The sequence below is a fragment of the Notolepis coatsorum genome (genome assembly GCF_963971535.1).
Source record: "Notolepis coatsorum genome assembly, chromosome: 19".
Lineage (NCBI taxonomy): Eukaryota > Metazoa > Chordata > Actinopteri > Aulopiformes > Paralepididae > Notolepis > Notolepis coatsorum.
In genome coordinates, this window is record NC_140183.1 from 43,994,554 (window position 1) to 44,011,763 (window position 17,210).

A 17,210-nucleotide genomic window follows, 5' to 3' on the forward strand; every position below is an offset into this window, starting at 1 on the left:
CGTCGCTTATCAATGACTTGTTTGCAGTCAACATTGTCAAAACGGGATTGTTTTTAAATCGGTTCATTTCCGTTTTATACCATTTAAAAAAAACGCTTGTTTTTTAAACTTCCAGAAAAAGATTCTGCAGGAATCGCGCTTTACTGGAATACACAAAACACATTTTTCGGCCTATTTATGAATTGTTTTCAAATAAACGCTAGATTATCAATAGTATATGTCAGCGGTTCCCAAACGTTTTTGGCCATGCACCCCCTGTCACCTCCCAACCTAGCTGACGCACCCTCAATGCCCAACATAAAAAATACAACACAGTCTATTCATAGGCACACTAAAGGCATCCGGTTTAATCCAATAAGAACACATACCAAAGTGCAGTAGGCCTATGAGCTCTCACGTTCACAAAAATTGGGAGAATAATATGTTACCAATTAAACAGTATCCTTGCACAAGAATTAACCAGCTATATCAATAAGTAGCAGTTATTAACGAAAATGTAGGTAACACCAGTCATTTTACTCAAATTGCAACAAATAGAATACTTCACCACACGAAAGAACAAAATTAGAATTACTGGCATAGGCTCAGAAACGGATTGGCCAACAAACTAAAACGAAACGCATTTTCATGGATTTTCAAGTGCAGTGGCCTGCAGAAAGAGAGAGCGAGGGGGCAGAGAGAGGGAGTGGAAGGGAGAGCGAAAGATTTCGTAAATTTCATGATTTACACAGTGAAAATCCCCATTTGAAATGATGTATCTTAGTTATATTTCTTAGTAAAATAACACCATAGCACTGCCATTAGCCTTTTCATGTCACGAACCCCCAAGAGGGCTCTTGCGCACCACAAGGGGTGTGCACACCAGTTTGGGAACCGCTGGTATATGGGTACTTATGCACGCTAGAGAAGCGGGCTGAAAAATCGATCATCTTATTTCGTGATCAGAAGACTGGTAAAATAGATTCCTTACCTCAGATCAGATGTTCTCCAAAAAGATTATTCCAATTCCTGATCGCCAATCAAATTTATTTGTAAGGCCCGACAACACACGTTAATGTCCCCATGGGCCGGACACGTCTTCTTTAAACAAGTCAAGAAGAAACATAACAATAAGTCAAGAACAAAACAAGAACACCATAAGGTCCAACAAATTTAAAAGAAATGCAAATAAATGAATGAATGCATTCCAAATATCGATCGCGTTTATTGATCCAACGCTGGGTACTGGAAACGCATATTCCACGCTGTTCTGCGGCTCGGCAATGAATCGGATCGTCTCCGGTTACATGCCTGACAAGTAAAATGTGGATTCCGAACTCTTTTTTTTTCCATCCATTTCATTCAGTCCAATCCAATGGGTGCAATACCATCCGGAGAGACGATAGGGGGCGGTATTTTCCCTGTTCGAGCTCAGACAGATCCCCACTGGTAACGTGAGGTTAGATTGATGATAATAAAAAAAATTACGAGATTTCTCGTTCTTGGCACTCAATGCATGGCATGAACTAACGAGATTTCTCGTGGCTGGCACTCAAGTGTTAACACATTGGTCGCCAAAATCGCTTTTCAGCGTTATTGCCCGCCATGCGTTGACCGCCAACATCGTTGTACAGCGTTTTTGAGATCAATATTACATTTTTTTCGCCATGGCATTCATAATTCATCCACCCGATGCCCTAGCGGGACCCTAGATGGGACTGCAACGGCTCAATACCGCCGCCTGGTGGATGATCGGGCGAGTTACACTCTCGCAAAAACCGGAAGTGTCATCGGTGCATCGAGGAAATTCCTCTGGCAGTCACATCTCGCTACGGGACTCCTGACAGACACTATAGTACATATGGATCGCTTTCTAAACTTAATAATCGATATGATTTCGGCATTTATTGCGCCATACAAACTGGAAATGGACCTAGGCGATCAGCGTTGAATAATTGGGATCTTTCACCGCCAGTCTCATCGGCCCACGGTAAGGGGACAGTAACGTTATTTTCAGCCCGATTGTGCGTTTCCTTGTTTGTAATCAGTCTGATCAATATATCCACCCATAGTAAATAAAGCCGTTACTGATGATCAAGGAATTATCAACGACCCCCCCCCCCCTTTCCTCCACGCATTATGAAGCATAATGTATACTGATCATATACATTTGAATTTTTTAATATAGTGTGTATGGGAAAGAAACGGCAATCGATAATCTATCATATGCGTTTGGGCCTATAACTAGCGTTTTTGGAATTACAGCAGAAAAGATTAAAAACATACTTATATTCTCGAAGGTATTAACACAACAATGTATCAATGAAAAAATATAACGTTCCCACATCCTGAACGATGGATAATCGATGTTGAATGGGCCATAGTAATGTCAATATAGCAATAAAATTTTAAAAGTTATAGCCCTGCAAAGAAGGTAAATATCTCCATAGGCTTTTAACAGTGACTGAGAGGGGTATGAGATGAGCACAACCCCCGGCGGTCAATGTGTTAAGGCTCGGTTACATAACACCCCGCATGCGTGTGGACAGGGCCTAAGTTGCAGGCAAGAAAGACAAGTCTGTCCACTCTCTGGTTTTAAAACTGCCCTGTTGCAGGTCAAAAAAAAATATTTTTTATTGATATTTCTTTTTATTATCTATCGATATCGATTATTAAAATATATTGCGATAGTTATCGTTTTATCGCCCAGCCGGCCCTAGGCATACGGTTATAGCTTTATTACTATATGAACATCTTGAATTATTATAAAAAATGGGAATCATTGAAGAATCTAGAACGGCATTTTGCCGATGTTCAAACATAAGGTAGTCTTGAAAAGAAAGTTGTTCATACCTTAACTTAGACCATTATGTAGTTAAATCCCAGCACTATAGAGGATTGCCCTTGTTTGTTTGTTGAATGTTTACATTTGCCCAGTGAGTAGTAGGTAATGCAGTCTTCATTCTGGGAACGGTACTGCTTTTGTCCACAAAGGCTGCCAAAATCTACACAAAATTAAAGGTCCTAGTAGCTGATTTAATACTCAGTTAATTTCCCCAAGCTGCTCTTCTTGAGTTGATTATTCTTCCTTTTAAATACATGGGCACAAGTTGTGTTGAAACTTTGGCCAGAAATCCACAATGACATGGATCAAAAAGCGGAGTGCACTGTCCCTCCTCAGTAGTTTTAGATCAATGCTCTTATGTCTTGTACTCATGGCTCCCTGGAGGTTAGAGACCACATGTTCAGCATGTAAGAGGGATAAAGGCTGGGCTGCTTTGAGAAAATCAATAAGGATCACGATGCAGAGACACATCATCTGGGATGTGCTGTGAATGGAGGCGTCTTCTGGATGATGCCTGGGGCAATATGAACTTTCCTCAAGATTATTTAAAGGTGCATACAAGCTCTGGTTGAATGCATAACTGCATACAAAGTCAGTTTTGCAGCCGTGCCTTGCAGTTTATTGGGAGAGTGCGTTTCTCTCTCTCTCTGGTGGTCATGTTACTCGTCATCAGTGTGGAAAACACCAGCCAAATGCTGGAACATTTCTTCTGTAGCTGCCTGGCTGGTTTGTCTGTTCCACCAGACATCTTGGCAGGTAAACAAGCAGACTCTCTTCTATTGAGAAATGTCAGTTCGGCTGGCAGAATACTTAGAATTTATGAATATATGGCGGGTGGATGAAATAATTATTTTCCTGCCCTGCTTGCCACAGTGAGAACCTCTGATGCAGCATAGTGATGATGAGCTTTCATCTTGCAGCGCCGGCCCCAAAGGAGACAACATCTATGAGTGGAGGTCGACCATCCTGGGACCGCCAGGCTCCGTCTATGAGGGAGGGGTCTTCTTCCTGGACATTGCCTTCACGCCCGACTACCCCTTCAAGCCACCCAAGGTACTGATCTTAAGGGGGGCGCACGATTTATCGCTTGAATGCCAGCCTTTTTAGACAGATTTTCCGATATTTCATGATTTTCACGGAGCTATTTCTATATTATGGCTATGTGTCGCTTATCAATGACTTGCTTGCAGTCAACATGTATGAAACGGATTGTTTTTTCATCTGTACATTTCCGTTTTATACCATTTTGAAAAACGCTAGTTTTTGGACATTTCCAGAAAATAAAAAAGGTTCTGTGATAAATGCCCTTTAGTGGAATACACAAAACACGTCATTTTTTGGCCTATTTATGAATAGTTTTCAAATAAACGCTAGATTATCGATAGTATGTGTTAGGGCTGGATGGTATGGTCTAAAATGTATATCACGGTAGAATTTGAAGCATAGACGATAACGGTATATATCACGGTATATTCATTTATCTTTATATTCATTTAGCGAGAGAGAGAGAGAGAGAGAGAGAGATCTCGATCGATCTCTCCATCCAACCTGATGTTATCGTTGGGAATGGGTCTGAACTCTCAAAAGGGCAAATACCGCCGCCTATGGTATTGCACATTATTGGATTGGCTGGGGATGTGCATAAAAAAAATAACTCCGGTCCAGGTTTTCCTTTTCGGGCATGCAGTATTGTTATAACGGATGGACTGGGGATACTCAGAGCAGCGTTGATTATGTGTTTTGGATATATAATGTTGGATCAATAAACATGATCAATGCGATCAGGAATTGGATTAATCTTTTTGCAGAACATAAGATGTGAGGTAAGGAATCTATGTTACCAGTCTTGGGTTAATCAGATGTTCCTTTCACCGCCATCGGAGCGTGTGTGTGTGCGTGCCGTTGGCGCTGAGCAAGGCACGGATAATCATTTTTCAGCCCGCTTCTGCATCTTGCATAAGGACACATATACTATCGATAATCTAGCGTTTATTTGAAAACTATTCATAACTCAGCCGAAAAATTACGATGTGTTTTGTGTATTCCACTAAAGGGATATTATTGCGTCTTTCTCTGGAATGACTACAAATCACAAACTATACTCGTATTCAAAACGGAAATGTACCGATGAAAAAACAATCCGTTTCATACATGTTGACTGCAAGCAAGTCATTGATAAGCGACAGGTGTATTAGACCCATAGCCATAATTTAAGATATATTTTAAGCACTCGCAAATATCCCCGTCCTCCCATTGATTAAAGCGTTGGCGTACTAGGCCTAATTTCCCGGAAGGGGCGGGGCGCTCAATGTGTTAAGTGTGGGGTCGCCAAAAAAATTCCTAAATAAAATGGGGTTGTGGTATAAAAAAGTTTGAGAACCCCTGATCTACATTGATAATTGTGCAAAAAGCTGTGAAAATAAGACTAATGTTGCCAGGGGTTGACCATAAGGTTTGTTTTTTTAAATGAAAAAGAATATATAGCCTGTAGTTGGACATGCATAAAAGAGATATGAACCTGTCTAAACAGAGAAATGGAGACATTAACCCAGGGGTCTCAAACTCTCAGGCCAATTGTGGCCCGCGGGATGATATTTTGCGGCCCCCTACTTGACATCAAAGTTTAGTGTTAATGCGGCCCGCACGCAACTTGTTGCCGAGTCGTTGCGCGAGTTGGAAGTTTTATTTATTTTATCACTTGTAGGCTACCATACCATACCATAGACAGCATGACAGCAACGTTACGTTAGTGACTTGGTTGAAACGTGATTCCGGGGTGATACCAAGTAAAGTGGAAGGCAAATACATCCTCGCTAAATCTCCTCTGCAAGCAGTGCTCTGCATGTCCGGCTGCACTGCCACTGTGTCTGTGTACGGGTCTGGTCCAATCACATTCAGCGTCCCGTCAGAGTTTCTCCCCCCCCCACCCACAGTCTGCGAATCAGAGGCAGAGTAGGGGAGTAGGGTGGGTCTTCACGGAATGCGTGTCGTCTCTTTCAGTCCGAGTCAGAGCAGAGAGTTGACAGCGCATCTACAGTAGCCTTGCTCCCAGTTTTATCTCTGTGAGATAAATGTAGCTAGTTTCGCCAGCAGGCAGGCAGCAGAAAAATATGGGATCTTCAAAGATGGCCAGTAAAAGAAAAGTCGACTGCAATTCAAAGGTGAATGGACTGAAAAATATGCGTTCATCCTGAGTCCAGCACCAAACCAATGTGACTAATATGCCAAGAAACGGTAGCTCTTGTGAAGAGTGGCAATATGAAACGCCACTACGAAACAAAAGTTATTTTGATGCAACCTTCCCTCAAAATTCAGTGCTAAGAACCACACAAATAAATGGAATGAAATCATCATATCAAGCTGCAAGCAGAATTATTGTTAAATCGGTCACAACGAGAAAAAGCAACCATGGGTGGCATGGGTGTTTGCTAAACACAAGAAGCCATTCTCTCTCTCTGATGCATACATAATAAAATAATGTAATAATGTATGCACAGTGCATTTCCATAGCTGCATGTGGATGAGTCCACTGACACCACTGAGAAGCCTATGTTCTGAAGAACCGTTCATGTTCTGAAGAACTGTTCATGTTCTGAAATGTTATTGCTAAATATTGAGAAGATTGGATCAGTTGTACTTTTTTTTTGAATACTTGAAACCCTTTTTTTGTGGAATATTTGATGCGGCCCAGCCGCGTGTAGCTTTATGCCAAGCAAGCAGTGCAAAAATTTACCGTAGTGGCATGCAGTAATGCGCCTTTCATTTTCCGCCGCCCAGCGCCCAGGTCGCGCGGAAATAGGCTGTCTATTGCCATTCTCTTTGACAAACTCTAACCTTAACCAGCTCCTTAACAACGCCTAAACTTAACCGTTCTAACCTTAACCAACTCCGAAACAATGCCTAACCTTAACCTTAATCATAACCATGCCTAACCTTAACCATAGAAATTATATTGCCATTCTCTTTGACAAACTCTAACCTTAACCAGCTCCTTAACAGCGCCTAAACTTAACCGTTCTAACCTTAACCAACTCCGAAACAATGCCTAACCTTAATCGGCGAAAGAATACACGTTAAAAAAAAATCACGTTAAAAAATATTTTCGCTGGGATTCGAACTCACCAGCAAACAAGCCATAGGATCCACAGCCATGTGTCCTTGCCGATTGAGCTAGTGGCAGATACTGAATAAGGGGCGGTGACTTATATATATTGAGCTCCGCTCGTGTCGCATGCACGGGCACCTCGCGCGAGCACGCCGGCGCACGCACGCACCTGAGCGAGCACGCCGCCGCCGGTGCACGCACGGTAGCATTTGTCTGAAAAGAAGGGCGCTTTACCGCACTAGCGTGCGGTGACGAATGCGGAAGCATTTTTGCACTGCTTGCTTGGCATTAACGTACAGGCGGCCCAGCCTCACCCAGACTCTACCTCCAGCGGCCCCCAGGTAAATTGAGTTTGAGACCCCTGCATTAACCTGTCTAAACTGACAAAGTCCCACAGAAATGACGGATGCCAAACAAACAAGGAATGGGAACAAACTCTCCAAACTTATAAAAATGTGATCCCTCTTCTTTGTAATACATAATTCCTATCTTCAGACTCTCTTGACAGATGTCACATCTGTGTCTGCTAAAGTATGATATTTTTGTATATACTTAGGTATAGCAGTCTTTGTATATACTGAGGCATTTTCTACATATCATACCATGTTTCTAAAACTTTGACATTATAAAATTGCAATATATTAGTGTTTATAGTATCGCAATATATTGAATCACAACCCCTGTATTGTGATATATATCGGCAGTCTATATTTTAGTAAGCTTGCATTCCTTCCATATTCAAGTAACAATAATGCAGAGCCAAAAGAAATGTGTTGCTCTCCAATACATTTTGCAGCTTGTTTTAAATATTACCATACAGATCATATCTATTAGATATGCATAGAGATATAGATGTGTGTATTAACCTCTTAACACTTTGGGTGCCGTTCACGTAGATCTATGTTTCTGTGGCCCGACGGTTGAGTGCCGGAAACGTAGATCTACGCTTTTCTCACGGTATTTCTTTTATTCGCTATTGCCATTCATCATTTATCGAGGCACCTTTTGTTCTGAGTGTCTGAGATTGCTGACTGTCAATACCGCCGCCTACCGCCCTGTGGCAGCTATTGCACTCCATTATAAACGATGTGGTTTGTTATCTGGGCCGATCTGAGCCGTGCGGGCGGGGTTTAAATACTCCGGCGAGGTAACCGGTCACCACCATACATCTACGAGGCTGCCCCCACCCCTCGTTCATATGAAATGCCGAATAACGTGGCACGGACCTCCGCGCCCAGTACTTCAAATGGCAATCAGATAATTGGATTCTTTTTTTTGCATTACATCAGAGACGAGGTAAGAACACTATATCCAAGCTTGCGTTGATCTGATATTTCTTTCTCCCACGATTGAAGATCTGTGTGGACTGTGTTTAGGGATGGGAATCGAGAACCGGCGCGCCGCTCTAAACTACATTTCATGGGTGCATGAGGAAGGATAATAACGATAATCTAGCGTTGATTTCAGGAAGATTCGATAATCAGGCGAAAAATGGCAACGTGATAAGTGAATTCCACTAAAACGCTATTATCGTGTCTTTTTCCTGGGATTACTAAGAATCACCCAAACTATATTCATATTCAAACCGGTATAAAACGGAAATGTACGGATGAAAAAATAATCAGTTTTTTGCATGTTGACCAGAAGCAACTCACTGACAATCGACGGTGTTATTAGATCCATAGCTATAATATAAAATATAGGTTTAGCACTACAAGCAATGTGAGCGCTTACATGGGGTTAATGGGCGGCAAGGCCAGATGCACTTCCCGGAAGGGGCGTGGCACCCAATGTGTTAACAGGCACCCAGAAAAGTGGCAATTTCTTTACTTTAACTTGAGGACTGCATACTTTTTATGCAAAGCTTAGCTTTATACTTATAGCACATGCATGAGCCTGGTCTCTTTTGAAGATAACGTTCTGAAATTACTAATGCAAAAAGGAAAATCACTTTTAGTGCTAATGAAATAGAGTAACAGAGGTCTGAACTTGAGTTGAACTTGTGTACTCACATTATTCTGTAGTGGTTGCAAGATTCCATATTCCAATATTCCAACATAGCTGGAATACAGGTAAAAATCTTTTTTAAATCCGCTCAGAAATGAGAGACATCAGAGTATAACCGGCGACCAAAAAAAGCTCTCCAAAATCCATTTCCTCAGCCACGGCCGTTCATTCTGAAGTGTGATTCACTTCTGGTTTTCACTCATCAACTTTCACCTAGATCCCTTATTCGCACCCCCCACGTGGGGTATCGTTGGAAAGGTACACTCATTGGCTACAACGCTGACCATCATTTCCGCCATCAGCGGATGATTGGCAGTTCTGGAGCGTCGGGAGTCCCGGGTGGTCATCTGACGCATGGCGTGTAAAAAGACGCTCGCCTGACATATCGTCATGTAACTCGAGAACGAGGCACAGATTTGGTCGAGTGAAGTGGCGTTCGAACGGCAATAAATGGATCTTTCGAACGGTAGTTTATATGCGAAAAATGCACCCCCGAGCCGCTAGACGCTCGCAAAGTGCCGTGACTTTCGTGCAAGTGCAAAATGGGACATATACGTTCAGCCACCTGTTAACACTTTGAGAGCCAGCCGTGTTTTGCTATTTACCCCCTTGAATGCCGCCACCCACTTCAATGATAGAGCTCTCATATTTGCGAACGCATAAACTACATCTTAAATTTGCTATTTACCCCCTTGAATGCCGCCACCCACTTCAATGATAGAGCTCTCATATTTGCGAACGCATAAACTACATCTTAAATTATGGCTATGTGTCTAATGTGGCCGTCGCTTATCAATGACTTGTTTGCAGTCAACATTGGCGAAACGGATTGTTTTTTAATCTGTTCATTTCCGTTTTATACCATTTTGAAAAACGCTCGTTTCTTGAAACTTCCAGAAGATTTCAGAAGATTCTGTGATAAACACCCTTTACTGTATACACAAAACACGTTGTAATTTTTCGGCCTATTTATGAATCGTTTTCAAATAAACGCTAGATTATCGATAGTATATGTGTACTTATGCACGCTATAGAAGCGGGCTGAAAAGCGAATCTCTTATTTCCTGATCGCACACACACACACACACACATACATAGGGCCCACGTTGATATCTCTGTGAAAAAAGCTCTGATTATCCTAAGACTGGTAAAATAGATTCCTTACCTCAGATCAGATGTTCTCCAAAAAGATTATTCCAATTCCTGATCGCCAATCCAAATATCTATCGCGTTTATTGATCCAACGCTGGGTGCTCGAACACATTATTCCACGCTGTTCTGCGGGACCACTAACGTGAGGCTAGATTGATGAAATATGAATGGAAATCGCTAATAAAAGAAATTACGATTTAAAAACGAGATATCTCGTCGGCTGGTACTCAACGGTTGGCATGAACTAACGAGATATCTCGTCCGTCAAGTCAAGTCAAGTCAAGAGTTTTAATTGTCACGGCATACAGGTATACAATGAAATGCGGGTGGTCTTGCCCGCAACGATGTGCAATACAGTGGTACATATAATAGAATCAAAAGAAGAAACAACATTGTGCAGTAACAGGTAGCAGGTAACATGGAGTGACATCTCGGTATCTGTACATAGTTATTTACAGCGCATGTGTGACATGCTAGTTAGCTTTGGTAGTGCAATACACTGTTCCTGTTATTCTAATTTAAAGTGTCCTTTCCTTTGGCCATAAGTGTGCGTGTGTGCGACATGAGTGTGTGCCCGCTCATGTTAAAGTGTTAAGTGGCTGCTCGTGTGTGAGCGTGCACAGTGTGCGTGTCGTGTGTGTGTTCATGTGTGCTTGTGTGTGGACAGTTCAATGTTCTGAGCACTCAATGTATGTCCGTGGCACTCAAAGTGTTAAGAGGTTAACATGGTATATACACCCAAACTGATAAAAGAAAAGAAAATACTATAAAGTTGGAACTAATTGTGTGTTGAATAATTATCGGTTTAAAGGGGACATGTCTTGCTATTCCTTTCACTATTTGGGCAACTTTACACAATTCCTGTGTAAGATAATCAGATCCTCAGCCAGTAATCACCTCGTCGCCTGTGGCTCCGTGAAGTTTCTGCGTTGTGTTTATCTCTTACTCATCAGATACACGATATCTTCCCCGTTGATGCATTCGTCTCTAAAGACTTAAAGACACCCTGGAAACAGGATACCTTTCCTTGGAAAGTCATGTTTATTCCCATAAACATACTCTGTACAAGATGGAAACCGTTCTGAAAAGTCTTTGACTGCTATTGAATTCCTTATTCTAATGATCTCTCTCTCTATCAGCCCGGTGGTTGTCGCGGCCTAGTGTTATCCAAAAATCTTCCCTGTTAGCCGAAGCTAGCTCGTGGCAACCGGAGGGTGGGGCTTCCCTTCCCCCACCCTCTAGCTCCTGAGGTCTCTGTCTACGCCTCGTTTCTGAGTCAAACCAGAAGAACTCACAGCTAATAACGTCTTTCCCCTAGCAACCGGTGGTCATCCCCATAGCCACGCCCCTTCTCTCGTTACTAAGTGACATGATGCCATGGCAACGGCTCTCTTGTCACCTCTGACACACTTTAACACTGCTATGATTCAAAAGGCTCTCTCTCTGCCGCCTGCCCTGCCCCCCTCTCTGTCCTCAGTGATTGACCATGGCGCACAGCCCAAGTCCTTATCTGCTCTCCGCTGTTCTGCTGTTCCTCTATAGATCTACAGATATTTACATTATGTACACATTGAAAAACCAGTGGATCTCACACTATGGAACACATCTGTAAAGTTATTTTCAAAAAATGCATTGTTTTGTATTTCTAATAAAGTACTCTAAAGCAGCATTTTTCCTCTTAAAGATTTCAAGCTGTTTTGGGCTGGGCTCTGCCCATAAGTGCTTTGACTGACAGTCACCCACAGTCTGCACTGGCAGACAGAGAGAGATTGAGGGGGATATAAATTTTGCCGCGGTGTGGCATAATCCCACGGGACAATGCATTGGTAACTTGTTTCAAATGACAATATATATACCCCTGTGAATATTATTGCACGGATCGGAATACGGGCGCGCGCAATGATATTTTGACAGTGATATGCGAGTGCTCCCGACTGCGGGGGAGAAGCTCCTGCCCCGCGTGTGAGTGTGTGTGTAAATGCTCTGTGTCTCTCTCTCCCTCTCTATCTCTCTCTCTCTCGCACGCTCGTTCTCTGCTGTCTCTGTCGGCACCCGCACACGTCAACCCGTTTGAGGAAGTGTCAGTATTTCCACTCGCTCTGTTGTTGAGCGAATTGTTGATTGTGGGCGGTGACTACAACCAGTGCCTTACTCACGTCAGCAAAACAGTCAAATCAGAATGGCTTAGTTCAGTGAGGGAGGATCTCGTGAACTCGAGACTAGACTGATAAGCCAAAATGAGAATTAGAGACACAGACCCCATTGATACAAACCCCCATTGCTAGAAAACAATGCTAAACACTGGAAAAGGCAATATATAAGACGGGGGACCTTTAATACTTGCGCGTCAGATCCTTTTTGTTGTCACATCTTCATCAAGTACTTCAAGTACACGAGAGTGACGTTCTTTGGTTTTGGTTCCTATGGGATGTAGCCTGGTATTGGTGCAGTGCTTGGTAAAAACAGCAAGCCCTTGCAAACCCGGTTAGGAACTGCTGGTTTAGCAGGAAAAGAATCGATGGCAAAAATCACAAATGCCCGGAGGCCCAGATCTTGCCATCATTATAGCTGGGATAATGGCTGGGATAATTTCCTGGTGATATTCTGAAGTGTCTGTTTTTAGCCACCAGAGGGCTTTTCTCAGTCGGAGGCACAACTAGGAGGTGTATGCATTGCAGCAGGCATGTCAACAGTGAAACATGAGCACAACCCTAATTCCATCTTGGCATGGATTTCTTTTACATCAGCACCTTTTTTTTAACTATTTGCTTAGCTTATTAAGGATGAGTTAGTTAAAATAAAAATGCAATGTTTATTAATAAATAATATATATATTAGTTCTCATGTTTATTTCAGGAGTAGCTTATACAGTGTATTCCTTGTTGTTTTTCAGGTAACGTTTCGTACAAGGATCTACCACTGCAACATCAACAGTCAGGGGGTGATCTGTCTGGACATCCTAAAGGACAACTGGAGTCCTGCCCTCACCATCTCCAAGGTGCTGCTGTCCATCTGTTCCCTGCTCACAGATTGTAACCCAGGTGAGATGGAGGGGGGGGGGGGGGGGGGGGGGGAATTGGCACGACTAAATTGGGACGGGAAGAAAACAGAGAAATCGGAGAAAGAGAGATAAAAGAAATTAAATAACTTAAACCACTATTCGTGATTCTGCCTAGAGCCACAGCCTTCCGTGTTTCATGTAAACTCCAGCTGTAAGGGATGCTATGACAGCCCTGTGACAACTCCTCTCGCGAGTCACGCTGTGTCTATGTGCAATGAAAACTCTGCGAGTAACGGGTCCAATGTGTCTAACATACTTTACATCCTCGCCATTCCTGTATGCCCATGTGGCGGTAACGCTAGCTAAGCTAACCTTGGAAACACTCACAGGCACAGGAGAAATCTGTTTCGTTTTTGCCCAGTTGGGCTGAGCCCGTCTCTGTCTCCCTCTCTCTCTCTGTACGTTCAATGATTTGAAGTAGCGTTGAACTATAGAAAATAACTGGATAGTTGATGGTAATTTCACTTCATTAGCAAAAATATTGTAAAATCATTAAGTCTGCTATAAGCTTTTCTCCCTCTCTTGTGTGTGTGTATACATTTACTATATGCTACTCTTTCTGACATGGATTAGGCTAATTAGCTTTAAATCCTGATTCCTGAGCCTATAGCCTATATATTAAAAAATATATTTGAATTGTATCTCCTGTGCTGGCACAAGCTCTACCATAGCGTGGAGTGGAGAGATAATACACAATACATATAATAATTAATGGAGATATACTAAAAAGCTATTTATAATTTTTGGATGGTAAAACATTTTGAAATATTCAATTGAAAATAGAATGAATTGTTGCTGGTTAATTAATCATTTAGAACTTTAGATCAATCGACTAATCGATAAAATAATGTACAGATTAATCTATAACAAAATAATCGTTAATTGCAGCCCTAGTATGTACAGTGTTGTGTCTATATACAGTGCTATGAGTATGAATACACTATGATAATAAATCACTCTAGCCAGTGGTTTAAATAATGAGTAAGTATAGATATACATGTATATACAGACCAAGATTATCACGGTTATCTGTATTATCGCGGTATTGTTCAAATGTGCTGAACATTTTCAATAAATACTGATGCAAACTGAAGTCACTGGTGCAGAGTTCAGCAATGTGACAGTTGAGGGGAAGAAGCTGTTCCTGTGTCTGCTGGTCCTGGAACTGAGGTTCCTATAGCGCCTCCCAGAGGGAAGGAGGGCAAACAGTCTGTTGACGATAGTGACTGTGCTCGGAGTGGTGTACCGGCAATGTGTTGGGCGGTTTTCACCACTTGGTATTGTCTACGCCAGGGGTCAGCAACCTTTTTGACATGGAGTGCCTGTTTGAAATATAGTTGTAACTAGTGTGCCTCAACAATATTCCATGCATCGTAATTTTTTTCTTCTCATAATCAGGTCTTTTTAATGATCATTTTTACATTATTACATCATTATTGTTATTGTTATTATTAACAATATTATTATGATGGTTGTATCAACCCTAAATCTGAGTTGGGGGGGGGGGTGCAATGCAGACAAACAGCTGCATACAGTGTGACCATTTCACTCACATTTGCCCATTCATTTTTGGACACATCACACACCATCGGTGTGTGTACTGTACGTGTGCTGTCATAGCTCCACCTACAGGCCTAATGGAGAACACCAGGAGAACACCAGGATGTGAATGGGGGGTGAATGTGAGGTATATCGTGTAAATAAGTTTTGATTGATCGCAAGACTACACTGTAAAAAAAATAATAATAATAAGTTACCAGAACTTACAAATATTGAGTTCAGTTACTGTGCATTAAGGTTTTCAGTTTTCAATCCATAATAAGTTAACAGAAAAATAAGTACACAACCACATTATTTCAACCTAATAAAACTATGTTTATTGTCATTGTTTTAAGAACACAAGTTGACTTGGTAATACTCACATTTTGAGTAAAAAAATTGCTTTTAACATGTGCAATGTTCAATGAAATAGAAAAATAAATAATCAAATTTGTTGATTAATCCCACTGGTCACAATGGTGACCGTAATAATGTTTTTGTTAAAAGGCTCTGCAAATGTTACTGAATGATGTAGCAATGCATTTCCAGCTAAATTGAAATAATAAACAAATAAAGGGTCTCAATTAAATATGTGGTAGTAAAAAGAACCTGTGGGAGGATTTCAACAAGATAAATGCGACAACAGTGCAAAATATTTCACTATAGTAGTAAAAAAAAAAAAAAAAAAAAAATGTATGCTGCCCCCTGTGCCTATGCAAATGCCCCTGCGTGCCTATGCAGGCACGCGTGCCTAGGGTTGCCTACCCCTGGTCTACGCTATACTGTGCCACAGGGTCAGGTTTTCACCACTTGGTATTGTCTACTCTATACTGTGCCACACAGGGTCAGGTTTTCACCACTTGGTATTGTCTACTCTATACTGTGCCACACAGCACAGGGTCAGGTTTTCACCACTTGGTGTGGTCTACTCTATACTGTGCCACTTGGTATTGTATATACAGTACTGTGTGCCACAGGGTCAGGTTTTCACCACTTGGTATTGTATATGTGCCACAGGGTCGGATGACTCAGATCCATGGTAGTTCTGGTCAACTTCTTTCCGGTGCAAAGGAAGCCTTTCCAAACAAACAACTTCATGTCCACAGTGGGCAAAGGATTTGAACCCTCCTTACTTCTTCAAAATGAGCCGTGCTGGAGGCAGGAACAAACGGCAACATCTCCTTTGCAACATGAAGCAACAGAGTATGGGAAATCTTACCATCAGAATTAGGCCACCAATTGTTTCGGCAAGGGTCTCATTTGCTATGGTAATTATACCAAAGTATCACAACTAGTCTGACAATGGTATATATGTTATTTTTGAGAATTTTACACATACACTAAAAATACTTGAGGCCTGTCCCTCTCTTGAAGCAAATGTAGTGAAAATAACATGCCTTGTCGAAATGTTAGAATGCTTGTGATTATATGTTATTAACTTAGAATGCTTATGATTATATCTTCTTCTCCACTTTGTTTCCACTTAGCTGATCCCCTGGTCGGAAGCATCGCCACCCAATACACGACTAACACAGCCGAGCATGACAGAACAGCCAAACAGTGGACGAAGCGGTATGCCACATAAACCCATAGAAGACAGCAGTGTGTGTGTTGGGGGGGAGGGGGGCTCCGGGTGCTTTGTGTTTGGGCGGTATTTCTATTTCAGATTTTTAGTACTTTATTGTCTGGTATATTTTTTGCTTCCTGACTAAGTTATCTCCGCAAATATGGTAATAAAGGAAAACAATGAAAAAGAATTAAGGTTGTCAAATGTTTTTTTTATTTCAATAATGCTTACTCTTTCAAATGACAAATGTATTGGTAAATATCATCAACATATTTGAACTAGTAGGAATAGTCGCATTAACCATTTCACTACCACTACAAAAGGTTAGCCTTTCACTACAGACTGTTAACAGTCTGTGGTGTTGTTGTGAAAGGGTTAATAATTTGTCGTGTGACAGTGAAAGGGTTAACCTTCTGTATTGTCACATTGAAAGGGTTAACCATTTGGTAGAGTGGTAGTGAAAGGGTTAAAGATCATATCCTGTATTTGTTCAAGTCTCCAAGGTTACTCAACATCCAGGCTCCCATCAAGCTGTCACTCCAGTGAGCAGCTCCACTGCATCTGGTCTGTCAGTGACGTTGATGCAAAGTGAGCCTTCGGCCAGAAAGGATATTATATTGTATCCTCGGTCTGCGGGCAGATAATGAGTGATCAAGAGAGTCAAAGATCTCCCCCACAGGGGCTCCATGTTCCACTGGTGCTATTAACTGGAGAGTTTAGTACCAGCACAACATTTTGTAGCACCATTTAAATCGTGCATATTAGCATTTTTTTATTCATTTAATTATTTCTCTTTTTTTTATGTTCTATTCAAATGGACAGACCGAAAATGTGCCCGTTCAGAACTGGCCCGTTGCTTGTTGTTCCTATCCCCCTAGGCAAAACAATGTTGAGTTACATGCCAAAGCGTGAAGTTTGTTGTTATAGCGCCACCATCTGGTCAAATGGCACCAGA

General features: G+C 41.8%; 1 protein-coding gene across 1 annotated transcript in view; it reads left to right on the forward strand.

Annotated features, from left to right (window-relative positions):
* The window catches only part of LOC311246294 (ubiquitin-conjugating enzyme E2 E1), a 31,841-nt gene extending 15,395 nt beyond the window's left edge, over window positions 1–16,446 (forward strand). Inside the window, exons 4-6 of the mRNA XM_084336437.1 lie at window positions 3,745–3,877; window positions 12,982–13,129; window positions 16,176–16,446. Coding sequence (XP_084192563.1) covers window positions 3,745–3,877; window positions 12,982–13,129; window positions 16,176–16,273 — 379 coding nt within the window. The 3' untranslated portion in view covers window positions 16,274–16,446. The remainder of the gene's footprint in view (window positions 1–3,744; window positions 3,878–12,981; window positions 13,130–16,175) is intronic.
* The last annotated feature ends 764 nt before the right edge of the window (window positions 16,447–17,210 follow it).